General features: G+C 41.7%; 2 protein-coding genes, 6 non-coding genes and 2 pseudogenes across 11 annotated transcripts; all 10 read left to right on the forward strand.

Moving 5' to 3' along the window:
- The first annotated feature begins 570 nt into the window (after positions 1-570).
- slc25a39 (solute carrier family 25 member 39) lies at positions 571-7594 on the forward strand. Of its 4 annotated transcripts, XM_029438451.1 has the most exons (12): positions 571-841; positions 2358-2463; positions 3000-3059; positions 3268-3318; positions 4018-4127; positions 4212-4279; positions 4361-4485; positions 4584-4757; positions 5267-5376; positions 5958-6039; positions 6134-6214; positions 6707-7594. In XM_029438451.1, the coding sequence occupies exons 2-12, from the start codon at positions 2367-2369 to the stop codon at positions 6817-6819; spliced, it is 1071 nt and encodes a 356-aa protein (XP_029294311.1). In that variant the 5' UTR covers positions 571-841; positions 2358-2366; the 3' UTR covers positions 6820-7594. The 4 variants fall into 4 exon arrangements, with proteins under 4 accessions (XP_029294311.1, XP_029294312.1, XP_029294313.1 ...); XM_029438452.1 differs by lacking the exon at positions 3268-3318; XM_029438453.1 differs by lacking the exon at positions 571-841 and having other exon boundaries at positions 2411-2498.
- Positions 7595-8804: 1210 nt separating this feature from the next.
- Positions 8805-12530, forward strand: rpl3 (ribosomal protein L3). Its single transcript, XM_029438573.1, has 9 exons — positions 8805-8926; positions 9520-9712; positions 9947-10115; positions 10475-10610; positions 11006-11192; positions 11307-11569; positions 11663-11758; positions 11885-12004; positions 12406-12530. The coding sequence occupies exons 1-9, from the start codon at positions 8924-8926 to the stop codon at positions 12448-12450; spliced, it is 1212 nt and encodes a 403-aa protein (XP_029294433.1). The 5' UTR covers positions 8805-8923; the 3' UTR covers positions 12451-12530.
- On the forward strand, positions 10848-10940 carry LOC115012891 (small nucleolar RNA U83B). Its single transcript, XR_003832738.1, has one exon. It is a non-coding gene; the product is annotated as a small nucleolar RNA U83B (small nucleolar RNA).
- On the forward strand, positions 12188-12319 carry LOC115012886 (small nucleolar RNA SNORA54). The gene has a single exon (XR_003832733.1). It is a non-coding gene; the product is annotated as a small nucleolar RNA SNORA54 (small nucleolar RNA).
- Positions 12531-13031: 501 nt separating the features above from the next.
- On the forward strand, positions 13032-14784 carry LOC115012293 (60S ribosomal protein L3-like; annotated as a pseudogene).
- LOC115012892 (small nucleolar RNA U83B) lies at positions 13324-13416 on the forward strand. The gene has a single exon (XR_003832739.1). It is a non-coding gene; the product is annotated as a small nucleolar RNA U83B (small nucleolar RNA).
- Positions 14442-14573, forward strand: LOC115012888 (small nucleolar RNA SNORA54). The gene has a single exon (XR_003832735.1). It is a non-coding gene; the product is annotated as a small nucleolar RNA SNORA54 (small nucleolar RNA).
- Positions 14785-15283: 499 nt separating the features above from the next.
- On the forward strand, positions 15284-17017 carry LOC115012322 (60S ribosomal protein L3-like; annotated as a pseudogene).
- Positions 15576-15668, forward strand: LOC115012893 (small nucleolar RNA U83B). Its single transcript, XR_003832740.1, has one exon. It is a non-coding gene; the product is annotated as a small nucleolar RNA U83B (small nucleolar RNA).
- On the forward strand, positions 16675-16806 carry LOC115012887 (small nucleolar RNA SNORA54). Its single transcript, XR_003832734.1, has one exon. It is a non-coding gene; the product is annotated as a small nucleolar RNA SNORA54 (small nucleolar RNA).
- Positions 17018-24549: the final 7532 nt, after the last annotated feature.

Consider the following 24549-nt stretch of genomic DNA (forward strand, 5'->3'; position numbering starts at 1 on the left):
TATGTCATTATTATAAAACATATATTTGTTTTTAATATCCTAGAAGTTGGATTCGCTGGATATATATTGTGTAACATTTTGATGTGTACTTCTGTTGGTTCTGAACTGATTGTAGAGTACAAACGCATAACGTAATACATTTGATGTGATCATACATACTGTACCCTGTAGCCTGATAACAGAATAAGTACCCAGTAGTTATATAATAACTACAGTATAAATTATCTCCACATTCCTCCAAAGCGTGAAGATTATTGCTGATTATTGTCATACATACTCTGTAATAATAAAATAGGCTATCGAGTAGTTAGTACAAAACCGAATTATTACTCCCTTATTCCACAACTTCACATCTTGTTCCCCAGTACCTACATATAAGTATTGGTACGTACTGTACTGGTACACCGATACAAAAGACCTGTAGTTACGCAGTACGCTGAAACTTGTTAACATGCGGCAGCTGCGGTTCAGTGACATGTCCACCAGGGGGCGCCAGAGCTACAGCAGCGGCAGAGGGCAGAGGGCGGGGCCAGAAGAACCGTGACGTAACATCCTGACATTTCACCGCTGATCTCCAAAACATGCGCACCGACCTCTGTCGAACTAGCACGGGACCATCACTGCTCGTGGTTATGTACAGATTTGTGAAATGTACATTTTGTACTTATAGACTGCCCCCACTGCGAGCTTATCCTCCAAAACACGTTATCCGCAATGGAGAACCCGAATAAGTTGCAGCACGACGGAGTGGCTTAAACGTTGGCTCTTAAATGTGGCAACGTTTAACTGAAATGGGCAAAGAAGCCTTTATTTCACAACGACGCTGGCACCTAAAGTAGAGGTGAGTAACGTTGACTTGTTATCTTGCAACGCAACACCGTTGCCTGGGAAGCTAGCTAGCTAACGTTAGCTAGAGTTCACTGACAGTTCGCTAAGGGTGGAGAAAATGGACAGAGTGTACCATCACATAATGTCTTACAAATACTGTCTACACACTTAACGTTTGGTTATTTCATTGATTCAGTTGCAGAATTCAGTGAAACATTAATCCTATCAAATGTGGTTTCATTTGCACGAGGGGTAATGTAAGCTAATGTTATGTGTATTACGAATGAGACATTAAGAAGCAACGTTGTGTAATTTAGTTGAAGGTTGACCCCAAACATCAACATTCAGTGTTATTTTTCCCATTCATCCAAAGATGCACTTAATTATTTGCTCTACAGATTAGCATTGACTAAATATATTGTAAACAAGTTGAAGTAATTGTGTTTGATTACAGTTCAAACCTGATTTCCTTTTAGTTCAGTTATGATTCAAATGTTGTGTTATATGTATTCTGGTGTTTTGGTTCATTAAATTTTTTTTGTTTTAATTGAATGAAAAGTAAAGAGGTAAACAAATGAAACTCTAAAGGATGGGTAACATTTTTCACTACATTGTCATTTGCAAGTGCCTTTATAATTTAAAGTGTTTATTGTAGGACACATTTATCTACATGTTTGTTTTAAATGCTTTTTTGACAAAGCAAGCAGCATATTGGTTAGACGACCCCTGAGGGTCAAGCGGTTAAAACTGTCACACTAAAGTGCAGAAATAAGACAGGCCCCGGGGGTCATATGGAAATCACACAGTTACGAAAACAGGAATGACATTCTTACTTATCCAATGCACATTTTCTTTAAGAATAATATCCAAAACATATTGGCTATGAGTGATGGATTTGTTGGCATTGTGTTTAATTACTTAAAAACATTAACCACTAAGTTAAGGACAGGACTTTCTACTAGTTGTTTCATTTTAATACTTAATGTTCAATGTTTATCTATCTGCTACTACCCGCTTCCTAAGGTAGGAGTGGGACAGGACGTGAGGCTCTCGCTTGTTTTTGGTGACATGCACATTGTAGATAAGCTATCATAGTGTTTCACTGACCCCCATTATAACAGCTACGCCTAGACTTACCCAACTCACATCAACAAAGGTCTGACGATGTTACTCTGTTATAATCTTGCAATTTTTATGAAAGACAACAGTATAAATTGCAGTTATTTTTTCTTAACCTATAATATGGGCGGATAACCCTTTTTAACATAATTTTTGTTGTCATTACACTAACTTGAAGCATTTTAGGAGCAGTCGTCACAGAATCATCATTCTGACATAACACGGCACAAACTCAGTGTTGGGTTTCTGATCGTGCAGGACACCAACACTCCTCTTTTGTTTTTTTTACATAACAATGAGACATAGACACCTGGCTACACCAGGGTTACAAAACACCTCTGTGAAGTTTAGTTTCAGAACATAGAGTTCACACTGTGAAGGGTTTCTTTTGTTTTTTTGTGGTGTGACAGGTGGACAGGATGGGGGAGCGGGCCGTCAGCAGCTCTGTGGCTGCAATCTCTCCAGTGCAGCAGATGCTGGCTTCTGGCACTGGAGCCCTTCTTACATCTATTTTTGGTGAGATCATGGAAACGAAGGCTAAAAAATGCAACGTATGTCTGTATGTTTCTAAATATAACTTATTCTTTCCACAATTTATTGTCCTGTGGAAACAATTGGTTTATTGTCCCCAAAGTCTTGACAACAATACAACTAAGTGTAAGCAGTGAAATATAACAGTCCTGCTATAGAGCTGTAACAATTAGTCAACTAATCGATTAGTCGATGCTTTTCTCTGTTTTATATCATATTAAACTTATTATCTTTGGGTTTTTCACTGACAAAACAAGAGATTTAAAGTCATCACCTTGGACTTTTTTGACTATTTTCTGACATTTTATAGACTATACGATTAACCTAGAAAATAATCTGCAGATTAATCGATAAATAATCATTAGTTGCAGCCTTATCCTGCCATAAATCCTCCTTTTGTGAATTCACCGCAGCACTCTTGCATTAGACTTCATTAGTTTAAGCTATTTGTACCTAATCAAATGGAAACTGAGTGCATGTCTATGTATAATAATTGAATCTGTCAATGTATTTGTTTACAGTCACTCCGCTGGACGTTGTGAAGATCAGGCTGCAGGCTCAGCAAACACCGTTTCACCAAGGTAGGAGGAGGAGCTCGTCTTCTGTGGTTTTAGATCATGCATTAATTTAAGTAATAAAACACTGACTCTGCTTCTAACAGCTGCGTCTGAGTGCCATGTGTATCTCAATGCTTTTCTAACCCCACGACACCTGTCCTTTGTGTCTTTTGCACTGTCTTCACCTCTGTCCTCTACTTTCGTCTGTCCTGCCTTTTGCTTCGTTTCATAGCTTTAGCCCGTGAATCTGCTCCGTGGGACGGCATCATCCGTCCTTCAAAGTGTAAGTATCTGACCCGCCATTGCTGCATGCTAAAACTTAAAAACACTTTGGTCCAGCTCAACTAACAGACTTCTCTTGCCAATGAAAACAAATGAAGCCCTTTTGCAAATAGATTCACATGTTTTCTGTCAGCTTAGACTTGCATGTTTTTGTTTCACTTCTCTACAGTTTGGTGGCTTCAAGAAACATAAAACAACAGTGAAAATGTTCCCTAGCGACACCTCACTACTTACAATTCAACCTTTCTTTGTAGAAGATGTTCTTTACTCTCATGATCATGGGATAGTAAATGTTCTTGTTTCCTGGAAATCTTCCACAGATTAAAATCTGTATTAGGAACAAGTCATGAAGTTATTATTTTCTTTAGATTTACCTTGAACTTTTTGTCAATAGTCGTATTTCAAACTATCTCTAAATAAACAAGCAAAGTCAGCAGCGGCGAGGACGACCCTGATGTTACCTTCTGAGTGACTCTGTGGTCATTGCCATCGCATGTATTAGTAGTCACCTGTCATGGAATATAACTCGCTTCAGAAAACATGAAAACTTAACAGGTTAAATTACACGATGCACAATATCCAGATAGTTGTTTTTAGTTTTAAATAAATGATCCGGTGTTGCCGGGACAGCTGGGGTCACACAGTTATGGTATGCTTTGCTGATTTTTTTTTTTTGACCAGGGTTTTCTGTCTCTCACAGGGAAATGTTTCATGTATTGTAATGGACTGATGGATCACATGTATGTGTGTCAGAGTGGAACCAGTTGCACCAGCTGGTACAAAACACCAACACATTTCAGTGGGACACTTGTGAGTACATCAGCAGATTTCTTCTTTTTACACGCAAAATGAATCAAAATGTGTTTTAAGGATGTTTGTTTGTTTATTCCATAGGATGCTTTTGTGAAAATCAGTCGACACGAAGGACTCAGATCTTTGTGGAGTGGACTACCACCAACACTGTGAGTGTCTAAACTTTCATCATGAAAACATCCAAAATACTTACAGTGCGGCCCTTACTTTATTCTCCCGTGTATGTACAGGGTTATGGCTGTTCCTGCCACCGTCATCTACTTCACCTGCTACGACCAGCTGCGGGACTTCCTGAGATACGGTCTGGGTTTCCAGGGCAGCCAGATCCCTCTTGTTGCTGGAGGTCTGGCCAGATGTAAGTCTGTTAAAGCACACAGAGATATCCAAACTGTAATATGTTATATGTATTGTTGACTCCCAGTGTGTGTGTGTGTGTGTGTGTGTGTGTTGCAGTGGGGGCTGTGACAGTGATCAGCCCTCTGGAATTGGTCAGGACCAAGATGCAGTCCCGCCAGCTGTCCTACAGCGAGCTGCGGGTGTGTATCCGCTCTGCTGTGGCTCAGGGCGGGCTGCTGTCACTGTGGAGGGGCTGGGGATCCACCGTTCTCAGAGACGTACCCTTCTCTGGTGAGAGCAGCGCCACACAATGCTGTGTAATATTACTTGAAAGACAAATCTTACATTTTAGAGGGTCGTTGCAGAGATAACAAATCAAATATTCATCAGTATCGAGTATTTGTTCATGTTGCATAAGATGTGGAAAAATCTTATCCTCCATAGAAACCTGTCGAACCTCTCATGCAGCATATTTCCCTCCTCTGCTGTTATTTAATATCTTTGTATTTTCCAAACAGTCCTTTCAGCAAGTCATGGCTAAACACACTGTTTCTGTGTTGCACTATTTGCATTCTTAAAGATCTGCCTCATTTTTGCGAGAACTAAAGTTTAAAACATTCTGAGCAGCCGTAACTAGAGCTGCCGGAGTGCTTCGAGAAGTTTATGTTGATGTAGTGAAACTCTTTTCTTCCATGAAAACTACAAACTTCACAGAGAGTGAGTGTTTAATACTCAACTAAATGGAAGAAATGACAGTACTGGTTATTTATGAGACCCTGTTTGTTTGTGTGTATTTGCAGCTTTGTACTGGTTTAACTATGAACTAATAAAGGCCCAGCTGTGTGAACAGTCCCGAATGACTCAGGCCAACCTCTCCATCAGCTTTACTGCAGGAGCCATCTCTGGAGCTGTAAGTACTTCAATGTGAACACACACTTGTCCTCTGCAATGAGGAAACATGTTTCTTATGTGGCAAGTGTTTCCCTCAACCTTTATTGTATTCACTTTTTTTTTTTTTAAAGTTTTAAATTATATCCTACAGGTTTATGTCATTTGGCCACCAGTTTAAATTATTTCAACTTAATTAATCAAAAATGATTGGATGTCATACAACTTATTTTCAGCTTGAACTGGAAGTGAGAATGTATTTAATATAATGTAACCTTGAGGAATCTTGATGTTTGCTTTGGTTAACTAACCACAGGTAACTGTACTGGATAAATATATCACAATGACTTCATAACACTCAAATATATGAAACAATAAGGTTTCAGGTCCGGCTATGAGCAGTGAAGGCATCGGATATGTTTAGAGAATCAGGCCAGTGTCTGACCCACATTCACACTGTAATGTTTCTTATGAAATCTTTAAGCAGCCGCCCTCCTGATGGGAATGTTTATCCTTCATGCACAGATAATATCTAACAGTTTGAAGTGTAATGATTGGCTGCACATGTGTGTTGCTCAGTATATGACTGTGTTTTGTGTCTAGGTCGCTGCGATCCTGACGCTGCCTTTTGATGTGGTGAAGACACGGAAACAGATCCAGCTGGGAGAAATGGACACTCTGGGAGGTTTGTACTTATATCCATACTTATGTTATCTGAAATGTATTTATTCGTGTGTGTAGCATGTTCTAAAGAGCACCTTATTCCCATTCCTACCCAGTTTCCTTCAAGAAAACCACGTCCACGTGGAACATAATGAAGGAAATATGGGCCGAGATGGGCTACAGGGGTCTTTTTGCAGGTACACACTTTTGCTGTCCAGTGTCTCAAGTACTGTACTAAGTACTTCTACTCCACTACAATTCAGAGGGAAATGTTGTACTGTTTACTCTACTACATATGTTTGATAGCTTTAATAGCAAGTAATAAAGTATGATATAACACATTAGGCTACCCAGCAGTTTATTAAGTTAGCTCCACCGTTACCAGCTTGCATCAAAACGTATAATGCAGTAAGATAATATACATCATTCTGAAGGGGCCATCCTGCATAATGAGTACTTTTAAATGTTTTACTTTTAAGTATATTTTGATGCTAATACTTTTGTACTTTTTATTTAAGTAAAGTTTTGAATGCAGGACTTTTACTGTTAACAAAGTATTTCTACACTGTAGTTTTGCTACCGTTGCTTAAGTAAATATCTAAGTTCTTCCACCACTGCACCGGTCGTACGTTAAGTAAGAATACAATGTATGCTTTGCTCACAAGTGAAAACATTTATATTTTCTCCAGGTTTCATGCCCAGGGTGATCAAAGTGGCTCCAGCCTGTGCTGTCATGATAAGCACTTATGAGTTTGGAAAGACCTTCTTCCAAAAGATGAACCTGGATCGAGAGCGACTGTGATCCTGAAGGCTGGCGTTGCCGTGTGATTGTTCACAGCTCCACATGCAGACATTATTATAAGGACAGTTGGGACAAAGTCTCCTCACACAGAAGCGTGAGGAACAGGCGGGCCTGGATTTTGTTTTGTGTGAAGATAAAAGATAAAGAAGAGGATTCCACCACAAATCAGGGATGTCTCTCCCTCTGGAAATGTGACTGTGCTAAGACTTCAGACACATCTTACAGTCATGAACACAATTATGAGTTGAAAAACAAGCCTGGAGACTCTTGTACCACAGACTTTACGTGTGTTGATTATTTGAGTAAACTTTGAAAGGTTAGCTTAAAATAAGTTTTTTAATTTCTGCAACAAATTACATGGATCACGCCTCTGTGCACATTTTCAAATGACAAGAAGTATGTGCAGGACCGTGGTGTTAGGTATACAATCTTGATGGGAAAATTCAAACTCTCTTAAGAGCTGAAACTGCATCAGTAGTGTTGCATGCGTCAGAGGGAAATGATATCATTCCCACATTACATTGCTGCATGGTGTGTACAGATCCATTCAATACAGAATACAGATACGCTGGTCCACCCTGCATTCGCTTTACTGCATTCCCCTGCGTTCCTATAGCAGTGAAGCATGACATTTTTGACATCTGAGTATATGACTGACAAATCTGTTTTGTGTACTGGATAGATTTGATCATATGTAGCACTGAACAATTGCAAGACAAGCGCTGTGAAATGAAATCAGAAAGATGAAGACATGTTTTTATGTTTATTGAATATATGCCTCTTTCTGTCTTTTCTGTTTGGAGGAAAGCCAGAGTACAAGAAATACAAAGCCTAATGGAGGCAAGCCTTATTGGAAGATAGAGAATTTAGCATTTTATGGTATAATTATATTATAGGAATTTATGAACATTTGAGCACAATCAAAAATCACACAGGTTTAGGTTTTCTTAAATGAAAAAATACTTTTTGTACGATAAAGAAAACCCAAAAGGCATCCCAAACTCTCCCCTGATGAAATGCTTTGAATTTCTTGCATACAATAAAGATTACATAAAAACTTGTTACAACACTGGATCATAAAACAAAAATATTGATGCCTTAACCTGAAAGGTGTAAATGTGTCTCCTCTTTTAGGTTTTTTTTTTGTTTTGTTTTTTAAATGAAATGACAATAAATGTTAAAACAGCTTGAATTGTATGCCTTGTGTGATTTATTCCCTAAGGAGTTTGTAAATGACTATCATTATTTAAATGAACAGAATATGTTCATTAGTTATTGTTGAGAAAGAGAGATAAAGAATAAGATATAAATAATAACAAAACTAAGAAAAACACAAAATGTTATGTGTATAAAACTCATTCATATTGTTTCCTAACTAAATTATGTCAAATACAGTATTAAGACATATATAAGATGTACAGTACTTGGATGAGAATAGAAATATTCCCAATAAAAATACATATCTCCTTTTTTTACCCTTTAATAATAACACATTTGTTATTTGTTTGGTCACTTCACAAGTAAGATTAATTGTAAGGTCAAACACCGACATCTAGTGGCTGCTGAATTTATTACATATCCCACAAACCTTTTATTTGGTCAATAAGGTTAAAAAAGTTCAAATTAAAATCATTAATCGACGTCACCTGGTTTGGTCCTTTTTTTGTTAAATTCAAAAATTATATTGATTTAAGATGTGCCTTATGTGATTCCCATACTGAAACTATTGTCCAACTGTTTTGGAAATGTATACATACTCGTAAAGTGATAAAATGGTAAGATATTTTTAGATTTGCTTCCAATTAATTGAGTTACTTTATATTTATTTATGTAACCCCTGGCATGTTTTATGCTACTTTATTTTATTTCATTTTATGTTTATTCCGTCATTTGCTTCCCTATGTAGGCTATCTGTTTAATTTAAAGTTGCTCTAAAACTAACTAGCTTTCTAACTTTCTTAAACCATCTCTGACAGCCACAGGGTGAAATAACGGGGGCGGGCCTTGTATGAGGATAGTCTCGCTGAATCCCGCGATATTTGCTTGTGTATAAATAAGAGCGTCTTCCTTAGGATAGACCTCTTTCAATCGGACCGGAGACGAAATGGTGAGTGCATCCTCCCTGCAGTTAACCATGGTGTCAAGAATCTGTCAAACATCTGAGCAATCCTTTATACCTGAACAATTTTAGTCACTCGTATCACTTTTCTGAATGTTTTTGTTTATGTTCTTAGATATATTTCAGTCTGATTATTTATTTTTTCGGCCTTCATGCATAACTACACCGGAAACTAATGATCCAAAATGGCAGTTTGACCTAGGCCGCTACTTATAGTGAGAGTAAAGCTCTTGTTAAAAGACTGCATGTTTAATGAAATGTATAAATGTATTTAGTCGCTACTTAAGTGGTTTAAGCAAGGTCTCATGTTTTTTTTTTTTTTTTTAACATCCAACAAGCATGCCGTTGTTAAGCTAGCCATGCTAACAGCGTGGTTAACTAAACATAGTACATACCTGAAATGGCAATGGTCAAATAAAAATAATAAAATAAACCTATGATTCACTACTGCCTACCAATTAATTAAACAAAACCACGCTGTAATCGGGACCCACCATGTTAAATGTCAAAGTAGGCCGCACTTTACCATCCCAGCCAGCTCAGTGGATGGACCAGCTAACTGGGCTGTTTCTTTCCTTTAGTCTCACCGAAAGTTTTCGGCTCCCCGCCACGGATCCCTGGGCTTCTTGCCCCGCAAGAGGAGTCGTCGTCATCGTGGTAAGGCTAAGAGCTTCCCCACTGATGACCCCACCAAGCCCGTGCACCTGACTGCCTACCTGGGCTACAAGGCTGGCATGACACATATCGTCCGTGAGGTCGACAGACCTGGCTCAAGTGAGTATTCTCATGACAATAAATCTATAAATGGGGCTGCAACTCATCGTTTGGTCTCATAGTGTTCTGCCAATGATGAGTCTCTCGACGGGCGGACATAGTGGGTTTATAACCCTTGATGAATGTCGAGCACTGAGCGCAGTTTAGACCATATAATGCATACCAATAAACATTTACCGTAGTAGTCCGTATTTTTCATTTATGTAATGCTCAACAAATGTATTTTCTCTGCAGAGGTCAACAAGAAGGAAGTGGTTGAGGCTGTAACTATTGTGGAGACTCCCCCCATGATTGTGGTCGGCGTTGTGGGTTACGTAAACACCCCACGCGGCCTGCGGTCCTTCAAGACTATCTTCGCAGAGCACGTCAGTGACGAGTGCAAGCGTCGGTTCTACAAGAACTGGTGAGATGCTACAAATGCACACCTGCATGTAATAAAAGTGTTTGAAGCTGTTAGTTGCCCAGTGGAAATGATGCAAGATCTGTGTTTTCACTGAGTGAGTCTAACATTACGGTGCCTCCTGTGGCAGCTCCGCTCAGGTGCCATGTGCCCTGATGAGCTCCGGGCTCCTCTGGCCAGTGGAAAGTGCTTCTTAGAAACTGTGCCATGAGCTGAAATTCTTATTTGCTGAAAACGCACCCCTGTCCACATGGATAGGGAGGGCGAACAGCTATGCACTGTGTTCTTCCGCTGGCCTTTTAAGGCTAAGAAGAGCCTGTGCCAACCTCTGTCCTCTCTCCTCCTGCGCTGCGGGCTCTCAGGTACAAGTCCAAGAAGAAGGCTTTCACCAAATACTGCAAGAAATGGCAGGACGATGAGGGCAAGAAGCAGCTGGAGAAGGACTTTAATTCCATGAAGAAGTACTGCCAGGTCATCCGCATCATCGCGCACACACAGGTTAGTAATGCATATGTATTTCAATGAGGTGTGTTTCCTGCTTGGCGGCCTGTCACAATAACTTTGTTGACCAATACATTGTATATTATAGACAAAACCTAGAATGTGTCAATTTACACCACTTTAACAATTAAGAACGTTTGAATTGGAGAAATATAATAAAATATCCCATCGGGCATGTAATGGTGATGTCCAGATATTGCACGATGAGTCAAAGTAATTGTGACAGTCCTGCTTGGCTGTCGGTGATGAGACCACGGATCCTGCGTCAGGCATGGCGCCCGACTCATATGAGGATACCTTCCATGCTGCCTTCCTTCTGAGACTACACTACTCAACTTTTCACTGTATAAGGAAATATGTCCTCTGTTCTGACCAGAGTTATGTCTTTTCAGATGCGTCTGCTGCCTCTGGCGCAGAAAAAGTCTCACTTGATGGAGGTGCAGCTGAATGGAGGCAGCGTCTCTGACAAGGTGGACTGGGCCCGTGAAAAGCTGGAGCAAGCCGTGGCAGTCAACACAGTCTTCACTCAGGACGAGATGATTGACGTCATTGGTATCACCAAGGGTCACGGATACAAGGGTAAGAGGAGCTGCAATGAGGCTTTTAGGATGGTTCATCAGCTGCAACTGAGCCACATGCATCTTTCAGTTCACTCCATACTCCCTCTGACTGACCAACTCCTCATTCTCCCAGGTGTCACCAGCCGTTGGCACACAAAGAAGCTTCCTCGCAAAACCCATCGTGGTCTGCGTAAGGTTGCCTGCATTGGCGCCTGGCATCCTGCCCGTGTGGCCTTCTCTGTGGCTCGTGCTGGTCAGAAGGGTTACCACCACCGTACAGAGATCAACAAGAAGATCTACAAGATTGGCCTGGGCTACCACACAAAGGATGGAAAGCTGGTGAAGAACAACGCCTCCACAGAGTATGATCTGTCAAACAAGAGCATCAACCCTCTGGTAAGTGGCAGTCATGCAACCTATACATTTGTTTAAGCCTCAACCTAAAAGTAGAAGATGTGACTCACTTTCTTTACTTTGTTTTATATAAAGGGAGGCTTCGTTCACTATGGAGATGTGACCAATGACTTCATCATGGTGAAAGGCTGTGTTGTGGGGACCAAGAAGAGGGTGTTGACTCTGCGCAAGGTGAGACAAATTATAGTGCTACACATCTATTAATGCGAATATATATATATATATTAAGTCAACCAGGAAGATCAAATGCTTAACTTTGTAAACGGTACTAACTTTTAAAATGATTTTCTTTCCCAGTCTTTGCTTGGGCAGACCAGCCGTCGTGCCCTGGAGAAGATTGACCTGAAGTTCATTGACACCACCTCAAAGTTCGGTCACGGTCGCTTCCAAACCATGGAGGAGAAAAAGGCGTTCATGGTAAGACTTAGTACTGAACGCTATAGTCGAGCCTTCGTCTGCCTCAGATCTGTTTTCCTAAGATCTTATGCACATTACTGGCATAAATGGTGTAACAAGCAATACATTTTGAAATCCTTATTACACTTGTAGAGTAACATGTTAGACGTTACGTTCATATTGACAGACGTCCTGTATGTTTCTCCGCACTGTACGTAACCTGGTTCACTCGCAGTATGAGCTTTGGGTTCCATTCCAGTGCTAAAGTGATCCCCATTGAGGCAGGGGAGCAGTCTCGTTTTGTGCTTGCTCCCTGTTCACTCTCTGGATACACTTGGCCGCGATGAGCCAACACATGGACTACATGTGCAGTAAGATTAAGTATTTGCATCGAACTGATTTGTGTTTCTCTCATCTCACAGGGACCACTCAAAAAGGACCGTGTCACCAAGGAGGAGACTGCATAAAGTACACAACAAAAGGCTCAACTGCTTTGCTTGTCGCCATCATTCCCGTGCTGCAGACTTTAATAAAAAACAAACCCAAAGAATGTGTTTTGTCCTTTTATAAAGTAATTACACAGACTAGATGTGTTGACATGACTACTCTAGGTTGTGTGGAGCTGGGAGGAAATCTAATGAGTTGGTTATGCTGTAGCTCAGGGATGTCAAACTATCAGAGGGCAACATGAATTTAACAGGATAGACCTATTGGATATAATTGTTAACAAGAAGGAAGTGGTTGAGGCCGTAACTATTGTGAAGACTCCCCCATGATTGTGGGTTACGTGCCCAGTGGAAAGTGCTTCTTAGAAACTGCCATGAGCTGAAATTCTTTGCTGAAAACGCACCCCTGTCCACATGGATAGGGAGGGTGAACAGCTATGCACTGTGTTCTTCCGCTGGCCTTTTAAGGCTATGAAGAACCTGTGCCAACCTCTGTCCTCTCTCCTCCTGCGCTGCGGGCTCTCAGGTACAAGTCCAAGAAGAAGGCTTTCACCAAATACTGCAAGAAATGGCAGGACGATGAGGGCAAGAAGCAGCTGGAGAAGGACTTTAATTCCATGAAGTATTGCCAGGTCATCCGCATCATCGCGCACACACAGGTTAGTAATGCATATGTATTTCAGTGAGGTGTTTCCTGCTTGGCGGCCTGTCACAATAACTTTGTTGACCAATACATTGTATATTATAGACAAAACCTAGAATGTGTCAATTTACACCACTTTAACAATTAAGAACGTTTGAATTGGAGAAATATAATAAAATATCCCATCGGGCATGTAATGGTGATGTCCAGATATTGCACGATGAGTCAAAGTAATTGTGACAGTCCTGCTTGGCTGTCGGTGATGAGACCACGGATCCTGCGTCAGGCATGGCGCCCGACTCGTATGAGGATACCTTCCATGCTGCCTTCCTTCTGAGACTACACTACTCAACTTTTCACTGTATAAGGAAATATGTCCTCTGTTCTGACCAGAGTTGTCTTTTCAGATGCGTCTGCTGCCTCTGGCGCAGAAAAAGTCTCACTTGATGGAGGTGCAGCGTCTCTGACAAGGTGGACTGGGCCCGTGAAAAGCTGGAGCAAGCCGTGGCAGTCAACAAAGAAGCTTCCTCGCAAAACCCATCGTGGTCTGCGTAAGGTGGCCTGCATTGGAGCCTGGCATCCTGCCCGTGTGGCCTTCTCTGTGGCTCGTGCTGGTCAGAAGGGTTACCACCACCGTACAGAGATCAACAAGAAGATCTACAAGATTGGCCTGGGCTACCACACAAAGGATGGAAAGCTGGTGAAGAACAACGCCTCCACAGAGTATGATCTGTCAAACAAGAGCATCAACCCTCTGGTAAGTGGCAGTCATGCAACCTATACATTTGTTTAAGCCTCAACCTAAAAGTAGAAGATGTGACTCACTTTCTTTACTTTGTTTTATATAAAGGGAGGCTTCGTTCACTATGGAGATGTGACCAATGACTTCATCATGGTGAAAGGCTGTGTTATGGGGACCAAGAAGAGGGTGTTGACTCTGCGCAAGGTGAGACAAATTATAGTGCTACACATCTATTAATGCGAATATATATATTAAGTCAACCAGGAAGATCAAATGCTTAACTTTGTAAACGGTACTAACTTTTAAAATGATTTTCTTTCCCAGTCTTTGCTTGGGCAGACCAGCCGTCGTGCCCTGGAGAAGATTGACCTGAAGTTCATTGACACCACCTCAAAGTTCGGTCACGGTCGCTTCCAAACCATGGAGGAGAAAAAGGCGTTCATGGTAAGACTTAGTACTGAACGCTATAGTCGAGCCTTCGTCTGCCTCAGATCTGTTTTCCTAAGATCTTATGCACATTACTGGCATAAATGGTGTAACAAGCAATACATTTTGAAATCCTTATTACACTTGTAGAGTAACATGTTAGACGTTACGTTCATATTGACAGACGTCCTGTATGTTTCTCCGCACTGTACGTAACCTGGTTCACTCTCAGTATGAGCTTTGGGTTCCATTCCAGTGCTAAAGTGATCCCCATTGAGGCAGGGGAGCAGTCTCGTTTTGTGCTTGCTCCCTGTTCACTCTCTGGATACACTTGGCCGCGATGAGCCAACACATGGACTACATGTGCAGTAAGATTAAGTATTTGCATCGAACTGATTTGTGTTTCTCTCATCTCACAGGGACCACTCAAAAAGGACCGTGTCACCAAGGAGGAGACTGCATAAAGTACACAACAAAAGGCTCAACTGCTTTGCTTGTCGCCATCATTCCCGTGCTGCAGACTTTAATAAAAAACAAACCCAAAGAATGTGTTTTGTCCTTTTATAAAGTAATTACACAGACTAGATGTGTTGACATGACTACTCTAGGTTGTGTGGAGCTGGGAGGAAATCTAATGAGTTGGTTATGCTGTAGCTCAGGGATGTCAAACTATCAGAGGGCAACATTAATTTAACAGGATAGACCTATTGGATATAATTGTTAACAAGAAGGAAGTGGTTGAGGCCGTAACTATTGTGAAGACTCCCCCATGATTGTGGGTTACGTGCCCAGTGGAAAGTGCTTCTTAGAAACTGCCATGAGCTGAAATTCTTTGCTGAAAACGCACCCCTGTCCACATGGATAGGGAGGGTGAACAGCTATGCACTGTTCTTCCGCTGGCCTTTTAAGGCTATGAAGAACCTGTGCCAACCTCTGTCCTCTCTCCTCCTGCGCTGCGGGCTCTCAGGTACAAGTCCAAGAAGAAGGCTTTCACCAAATACTGCAAGAAATGGCAGGACGATGAGGGCAAGAAGCAGCTGGAGAAGGACTTTAATTCCATGAAGTATTGCCAGGTCATCCGCATCATCGCGCACACACAGGTTAGTAATGCATATGTATTTCAGTGAGGTGTTTCCTGCTTGGCGGCCTGTCACAATAACTTTGTTGACCAATACATTGTATATTATAGACAAAACCTAGAATGTGTCAATTTACACCACTTTAACAATTAAGAACGTTTGAATTGGAGAAATATAATAAAATATCCCATCGGGCATGTAATGGTGATGTCCAGATATTGCACGATGAGTCAAAGTAATTGTGACAGTCCTGCTTGGCTGTCGGTGATGAGACCACGGATCCTGCGTCAGGCATGGCGCCCGACTCGTATGAGGATACCTTCCATGCTGCCTTCCTTCTGAGACTACACTACTCAACTTTTCACTGTATAAGGAAATATGTCCTCTGTTCTGACCAGAGTTGTCTTTTCAGATGCGTCTGCTGCCTCTGGCGCAGAAAAAGTCTCACTTGATGGAGGTGCAGCGTCTCTGACAAGGTGGACTGGGCCCGTGAAAAGCTGGAGCAAGCCGTGGCAGTCAACAAAGAAGCTTCCTCGCAAAACCCATCGTGGTCTGCGTAAGGTGGCCTGCATTGGAGCCTGGCATCCTGCCCGTGTGGCCTTCTCTGTGGCTCGTGCTGGTCAGAAGGGTTACCACCACCGTACAGAGATCAACAAGAAGATCTACAAGATTGGCCTGGGCTACCACACAAAGGATGGAAAGCTGGTGAAGAACAACGCCTCCACAGAGTATGATCTGTCAAACAAGAGCATCAACCCTCTGGTAAGTGGCAGTCATGCAACCTATACATTTGTTTAAGCCTCAACCTAAAAGTAGAAGATGTGACTCACTTTCTTTACTTTGTTTTATATAAAGGGAGGCTTCGTTCACTATGGAGATGTGACCAATGACTTCATCATGGTGAAAGGCTGTGTTGTGGGGACCAAGAAGAGGGTGTTGATTCTGCGCAAGGTGAGACAAATTATAGTGCTACACATTGAGCTATTCATGCGACTCTTAAGTCAACCAGGAAGATCAAATGCTTAACTTTTAAAATGATTTTCTTTCCCAGTCTTTGCTTGGGCAGACCAGCCGTCGTGCCCTGGAGAAGATTGACCTGAAGTTCATTGACACCACCTCAAAGTTCGGTCACGGTCGCTTCCAAACCATGGAGGAGAAAAAGGCGTTCATGGTAAGACTTAGTACTGAACGCTATAGTCGAGCCTTCGTCTGCCTCAGATCTGTTTTCCTAAGATCTTATGCACATTACTGGCATAAATGGTGTAACAAGCAATACATTTTGAAATCCTTATTACACTTGTAGAGTAACATGTTAGACGTTACGTTCATATTGACAGACGTCCTTGTATGTTTCTCCGCACTGTACGTAACCTGGTTCACTCGCAGTATGAGCTTTGGGTTCCATTCCAGTGCTAAAGTGATCCCCATTGAGGCAGGGGAGCAGTCTCGTTTTGTGCTTGCTCCCTGTTCACTCTCTGGATACACTTGGCCGCGATGAGCCAACACATGAACTACATGTGCAGTAAGATTAAGTATTTGCATCGAACTGATTTGTGTTTCTCTCATCTCACAGGGACCACTCAAAAAGGACCGTGTCACCAAGGAGGAGACTGCATAAAGTACACAACAAAAGGCTCAACTGCTTTGCTTGTCGCCATCATTCCCGTGCTGTAGACTTTAATAAAAAACAAACCCAAAGAATGTGTTTTGTCCTTTTATAAAGTAATTACACAGACTAGATGTGTTGACATGACTACTCTAGGTTGTGTGGAGCTGGGAGGAAATCTAATGAGTTGGTTATGCTGTAGCTCAGGGATGTCAAACTATCAGAGGGCAACATGAATTTAACAGGATAGACCTATTGGATATAATTGTACTGCAGCCCTAGAGTTTGACACGTCTACTCGAGCTCAATGAGTGTATTGGGAAGTTGCTAAAATGTCATTTGTTAAAGGCAGTTCAAAAGGCATCTTAACTTCAATAAAACTCCACTTACAATACTTTTGCTGGAGTAAAGTATTGAAACTTATAACCATATCTTGCACCAAATGAAATGTGCAAAGGATTTCTAGTACTTCAACTCATACTGGTGGGTTATTGACACTCAGACAGCAATGCTTTAAATATAAAACTTAGTTTAATGTTACGCTGTACAATACTTTTGAGCTGCAGGCTTGGTGGAAAGGGTACATTGTGTAATATATCACAGCCTCATGTGTGCACAATACGTGATACTTTGTCTGTTCACTGAGCGTTAGCATGCTCACTGAGTGCAGCCTCCTGTGTTCCAGCTAAAAGCCACCTACGCAGAACTGATGGACAGCGAGATACTCTGTTTAGCTAACATTGCATGTTTTAACTGGCTGTGTCCTTGAGCTGTAAGGCTTGTATTCGGCTGACATCAGAACTCTAGCAGTCACAGTACGGTAATTAAGCCCCAACATCATCCATTGTGACTCATCACTGCCAAAACTAAAAGCTCCACTTCAGCAGGTAACGAGGAACACCCTGAGAGGGTTCCACAGGCCATTTAGATGTCCTGCAAAGCTCCTCTCTGAGACATCTCTGCATAATATTTAGCAGTCTTAGCAGAAATGTGCATTTCCTGTAAGGATTTTCAAGGTCCCTCCTTCCCATTAACCTGCAGTTGAAGGACAATTGTTCACAGTTGAGCAACATTTCAAGAGTTTGTCAATTTCTCTACCAAAGCAGAAAAATATCCTCTACCTGTGATAAACTGAGCCCTGAAAAAGGCGGTACATGTGGAAGAAGCCCTGTGTCACTGTGGCCAGAGGACAGTCATGGAGATGCCCCTGCTGTTGCATAATAACCTCCAGAGGCTCTGACCTCCGCAGAGCTGCAGTTCATAGCTCCCATACAGCTCTGCTTTACATAATGCCCTCTCTGCTAAATATGACCGTTAACAGTGCAGAATTAGGCCATTAATTGCTCCCTCTGTCCCATTCAGGTGAGCTTTGGTGTCCCAGTAGGCATTCTCTTTATGACCCTGTGTATCTCCTCAAACAGCATCTCTGTGCACTTTTCCAAAAAGCCTGTCTGCACCATTCCCCCCCTATTAGGTCAGTCCTCCATCATCTCAAATGAGCTCTCCTCAGAGCCAGGGACCAATTAAGTGTGTGGATGATAAAATTACTCAATTTTAAAGCGCTGGTTCTAGGCAATAATCTCGTCACTTTGTGGTTGTTTAGTATCTCTTTGTAGTCATTTTGCAGCAATTGTTGGTAGTTTTGTGTCACTTTGTTTTAATTTTGTGTCTCTTTTGATGGCTTTTCCAACAAGAAATGTTAACAGTCACTTCATGCAGAGGTTTGGTTCAGAGGCCCCGAATACTAAGAAGCCAATTACCTATCACCTGAGAGACACGAATGAAGCCAGTATTGTCTGTGTCTCTACTTTATATGACTGCATTAATACGTGTGTGTGAGTGTGTGTGTGCGTACTATCCTGCAGTGGAACCTCAAGTGCAGTCCTGAGGTAGCAGCTGTTGCTAGTGGGACAGCAGCCAGGTAACCACAGTGCATGCTGGGACAGCAGAGAGGAGGGCCAAGCATTTGATTTATGTGAGTGTGTGAGAGTGTGTGCAGTTGCTTGTACGTGTAAGTAGGTAGGTGTGTGCATCTGTGTGTTGGTGTGTGTCCTGGCACCGTTGTCAGCCGGCTGGCACAGAGACAGCAGCGGGCCGTCCTGCAGAGTGAAGGAAGTGGCTGGGTGGTGCTGCAGCGTGGCGTCTGACAGGAGGACAGACTGTCGGAGGGGACGACCACACACTCAGCACCATTATTACACACGATGGAGGCTACAGGCTCGACTACCGCTGGTCTCATGGTGAAAATCTGACTGCTTGTATACTGTTCTGTCCTGCATTCAAAATGTTACTGAAGTAAAAGTACAGAAGTATTATCAGCAAGAAAAACAACAGTACTCATTATGCAGACTCCTTTCAGTGTTATATTACTATATAATATTCTGTTTTTTATCACTAACACATACATATAAGAGCATTTTAATGTTGTAGTTCATGCATGTGGACCCTATTTGAGATACTTTGTTTACTACTGGGTAGATTCGTCGTATAGTACTGCATCATTTCATATAAGTATCATATGGTAATACCATTTGCAGAATAAATAATCACGATTTGAAGCCCCTGAGGGAAGTCTTTTATTTTTACAAGGTGAAATAAAGTGCACCACAGGTTGCTGCAGGGTGGAGGAGCTGGAGATGATGCTTCATCCATACATTATCTGTGTTGCTTGGATGAATGGCTTTAACATATTATTATTAAACACAATTCTTTTGGCTAGATTCCCAACAACAGGATTAAAAAATATATTTGACGTTTCATACTTTTTATATTGAGCAGGAGCCTAGTCACAAGTCATGATGTAAACATGTTGAAATCCCTATCAAAGGAAATCACTAACATTTTTTTCTTCCCGCCAGGCATCATTTGAGCTATTTCTGAATGCAAATAATTCCATCCATATCATATGTAACACTTGACGAAAGCTTTATTTGATCACAAAGAAGGCAGTAGTCCTCTGTGTCTGTATAAAGGACAGTGAATTCAAGCATTCCTCTTGGGTCTGCCAGACTGCAGATCCTGCACCCCTGCACTGTGGCATCAGTATTCCAGGCCCGTTCATGGACACAGCGTTCCCTGAGCTGACGGAGGCAGCCCTGCACTCCGTCTCCCATCACACCACCAGAGGGCAGAGCACGGCGCTCCATTTGCTTCACGCATCCCAGAGCACTTTGTGTGCTGTAGCCTACTTTGGTTCTTCCTCTTTATCTGTCTCTCTCTCTCTCTCTCTCTCTCTCTCTCTCTCTCTCTCTCTCTCTCTCTCTCTCTCTCTCTCTCTCTCTCTCTCTCTCTCTCTCTCTCTTCTTTTGTTAAACTGCCCTCTATTTAGAGCTGGATTTGAAAAGCTTCAGATGATTTGTAAAATAGCAGTGACATCGCTCACTCTTTGGTCCATATATTTTTTATTCAGGAAATGGTGAAGCTTCATAATGCTTGTATCAGCAGAGGGGGTGATGTGAATGTGTCATGTCAGACTATGTTTGCTCCAATGATTTTTTTTCTTTTTCAGTTGGTTGACCGTGCTTATAACTCTCTGTTGCCATTCAACTCTGCATGACCCAAAAATAACCCGGGGTGAGCGCAGTCAGCAACTGTTCTCTGGTCAGCACAAACAACACACACACACACACACACACACACACACACACACGGGCTTGCACATGCATATTCAGTGTTTGCACGCACAGGAAAAAGATAAACATTCCTCTGACAAGAATCCACACACACATATTTCAGGTTGCATTTTGTTGCCAGAGCAGTAATTCACAGAGAGGGAATGTCGAAAGCTGCAGCCTCTTTCTCAGTGACTTAAAGTTGGCGGTAGCTTCTGAGGCTTCGGGTGACGCGCCCACACAGCTCCCATGGGTGCTCGCTTTCTCTGTCCCGGATCGTTGTCCAGTAAAGTCAGAGAAAGGTCATTTGTCGTTTTGATGTGAGGTTATGTAACCTTGCAGCCTGACAGAAACTTAAAGCCAGGCTCGGGCAGAGAGAGTGTTTGCTCATAATATTCACAGCCAGGAGGAGACTGTGTTCCTCAGGCCTCACCTCCTCACCCTGATACCTCCCCTACAGTGACCCCACCTCAACATCCACGCCCGGGCTCTTACCCCCCACTTAACTAATCACACACTGCAGAGACACTTTGATCACCACAGCAGGCATGAGGGAGAGAGAGGGAGAGAGAGGGAGAGAGAGGGAGGGAGGAGGAGAACAGGGGGTCCTTATGATGAAGGATAATTCCTCCCATCTTCTTTCACCTCAAAGTGCAGATCTCAAGGCCCCCCATTTACTTAAAAATCATATTTAAGAACTTCTCATTGACTTTGTCAATGACAATATCCTGCCACCTGCCAGCCAAACCGACCACGTTATTCTTTAAGGGGACATTTGAATATTTTCAAAAACGTTCAAAACCATATTTTATATTCTTAAATGCCAAGGATGATCAAGGCCCAGAAGTGAAGGAAGGACAATTACACATCCACACGTACAAAGACAAACACTATAAGGCCAGATGAGAGGTGTTCTCCTGTCTTCTCTCTTTCCTCTTGTCCTATTTCCAATAATTGTGACTTTGTGACGCTCTGGTGGGGGTGGAAGCTGTCATTAGTTTAGAGAATATCATTAGTATTAGCGCTGGAGCTCTCGCCCTGACCCTCCCTGACATCACTGTGCAGTGTCCGACTCTGTCAGCCTGCCAAAGGAAAAAAACAAAACGGCTTTGACTCTTCAAGGACATGTCTCGCTTCCTCTGGACTCCAGCTCTCCTCTGTGAGGAGCCAGAGGAAGAGGAGGGAACATTTCTTCATCCACCACCTGCACAGTGAACCTGTCAGGAGCTGGATGGAACATAACACAGATTAATGTCACTTGCACCTTTTAGTCTAATGATTGTTCCATACTTTCAGATATATTTGTGATGTTTTTCACAATTTCACCAGCTGCAACGTGATCTCATGTGAAACTGAAGTGTTATTCATATGGCATTTGGTGATACCAGGCCGCCAGCTCTCACTCTAAACGTGGGTCTTAAACTGTGTCACAGCTAAAAGAATAGTTTTACAATCAGTCTTCATTCCTATAGTATTATTTCCTGTAACCTGAGAACACTTGAATCTTGAATATTAAGGTTAACAAGTCCCCAAATTAGAAATGAGGGCAGAACTTGTCCTCACCCTCTCAATATGTGATAGCACAGTTGATGTTTTGTTTCACAGACGCTTACCTGCTGTCTCACAGATCCAACCCACAGCGAAATATGTGAAAAAAGTTACAAGAGAGAAGACAGAGATACAAATAAAGAGGATATGTCTAAGAGGAGGCGAGGAGAGATGGAAAAAACCCTGAATTATTCATTCCTAAAACATATTAAAAATGTGAGATTCAGACACCTGCACTGGGGCAGGTGCTGCTTTATGAGAAAGCCAGTATCTCTAAGCCTCCTCCCCAACACACACACACACACACACACACACACACACACACACACACACACACACACACACTTTCTCTTTAATGTAATCCGGGCTTGTAAAATGACTTCTGCTTATGAATTCTGAATAAAAATGGCTATACATAAAAAAAAAAAAGCCCTATTCATTTAGACTGCTACGTTGACATATTTCCCCCCTCAAATTTATGGAGAGCAGCTTGTGTCAGTGAACTCAGATAATGGCAAATCAGGATCTCAGCACTTTTTCTAATAGAAACTTTTTCTTATTTGACGAATCTGCTGGCTTCTAAACTTGGGGAAGCACATGTACTATCAAACAAGAACTGTATCCGTGCTGCAAATCCCTTTATTTTACTTATTTATTTTTCTAGGAAGGACCTCTCTCTACACTCAACACATTGATAAAACAAATAAAAAATGAAACCTTTTTGTCACACAAATAGATTTGCTTTGTATATCTGCATATGTGAGCAGCTCCTCACACATGTACACACTCCCAGCAGTATGTTACCCTGAAAGCATTGCTTTTAGGGCGGCGGTGTAGAAAGGTGTTGCATGTTCTCTTTACAGGGAAACTGCCGGTGTTATTGCAAACCTGTGTTTCTTTCTCAGGAATGTCCTAGAAAGATGCCTGTTTGTGTCTTACATGCTGTCTTCTCCGAGGCTTCTTACCTCGAAGAGAGAGACAAAATAAGCTGTGCAGCAGGAGTCAACAACAACTAAAAAGGTTCTTCGCCCGCATAAACATGAAACAATATTTTAAAGTAAAATGTAATCAGAATTTTATTTATTTAAAAAAAACAAACGTTATTATGCTTAGTATAAAGTGCTGTTAACACATGGAGTAAACTATACTTTACTAGATATCAAAAGGACCCTATGCGGGTCATTGCGCGACAAATCTGACTAAGGTAATTCATTTATTTACAGTTTTCTGACTCTATTAATCCACTGGCAGGCACACACTCGTGTCGACATTAGGAGTTTTGTTAGGCCAGTACTGATACTTTTGGATTGTGACTCCCAGTGGTCGATTACAGCGTGTTATCACCATTTTACAACAACAGGCAGAGTCTGTGGTTTTAGCAGCGCACACAGGGTTTTATGTCTGACAGCTCAGCTTTTATTTTTATGGCTGTATGAAGGCTTATGCCAATATATTTTAGAGTGAAGTTGCCAAAAGCCAATATTATGTGTCGATATTCAGTGTCTGGAAGGATTGGCCATTTTCAAGCCTAAAACAGTTTCTAAACGCCTTTCTTCATTTTATGTCTTTTTCAAAGCAGTTCTCACAAACATAGAAGAACAACCACGGAAACACAGGTACTGCTATACTCTTACTGAAATAATGATTGTAATAATGTACAATTCTCTTGTCCATTTTCTGCTACTTAATACTTCTACTCCATTACATTTTGGGAGTAAATGTTGTACAGTGAAATTGATAGGCCTAATCATTATCAATTTAGTCTCTAGTAAGACATGATGTAATTATGAATATTATTTAATGTAATGAACATCTCTGTTAAATAAATTGTAAATTATACTTTAAAGTCTGAAACTTTAATCGGTCCTCACATAGACCGAAGGGCAAAAGCACACACACACACAGACACACAGACACACAGACACACACACACACACACACACACAGACATCCCTGCTGCTAACCCTTACTTTAACCCTAACAAAGTCGCAACTCGAACCCTGATAGGTCTTAACCCTAAATAAAATGAGTAACCTTGTGGGGACCTAATCATTTGTCCCATGATTGGAGATGAGTCCCCACAACATCATTAATACAAGTCCACACACATAACATCCCATATGTCCTTTATAGTGTCCCAAGATCAACCTGAGGGGTCACAATGTGAATAAAGGGATAAGAATGAAAAACATTTTTATTACACACAATTGAATTATGTTTTGAGGGCACCTCAGGAACAGTAGTTTGACATTACAATCTTAACTCAACGTCAACTTACTTGCTTTTCACGTAGCTATTAACCACATCTCAAGGTCATCATCAGCAAAGGGAGTTACTGTGGAGTTGTCATCACGTGATCTAAGTGGGAAACTTTGGACACAAAACAGTTGAAAGACAAAACAGTTAAAGGACAAAACAAAAACAGACGAAAACTCCTAAATAAAAGCAAGTAAGTGGCCATTGAG

This window comes from Cottoperca gobio, chromosome 8 (genome assembly GCF_900634415.1).
Source record: "Cottoperca gobio chromosome 8, fCotGob3.1, whole genome shotgun sequence".
Taxonomy (NCBI): domain Eukaryota; kingdom Metazoa; phylum Chordata; class Actinopteri; order Perciformes; family Bovichtidae; genus Cottoperca; species Cottoperca gobio.

Bases quoted from the DNA above. Each gene is read 5' to 3' on its own strand.
- slc25a39 (XM_029438451.1), top strand. From the start codon at position 2,367: ATGGGGGAGCGGGCCGTCAGCAGCTCTGTGGCTGCAATCTCTCCAGTG. The intron at 4,128-4,211 runs GTGAGTACATCA...TTTATTCCATAG, and splicing joins CACATTTCAGTGGGACACTT to GATGCTTTTGTGAAAATCAG. The intron at 4,280-4,360 runs GTGAGTGTCTAA...GTGTATGTACAG, and splicing joins AGTGGACTACCACCAACACT to GGTTATGGCTGTTCCTGCCA.
- rpl3 (XM_029438573.1), top strand. The intron at 11,193-11,306 runs GTAAGAGGAGCT...TCATTCTCCCAG, and splicing joins CAAGGGTCACGGATACAAGG to GTGTCACCAGCCGTTGGCAC. The intron at 11,759-11,884 runs GTGAGACAAATT...TTTCTTTCCCAG, and splicing joins GGGTGTTGACTCTGCGCAAG to TCTTTGCTTGGGCAGACCAG.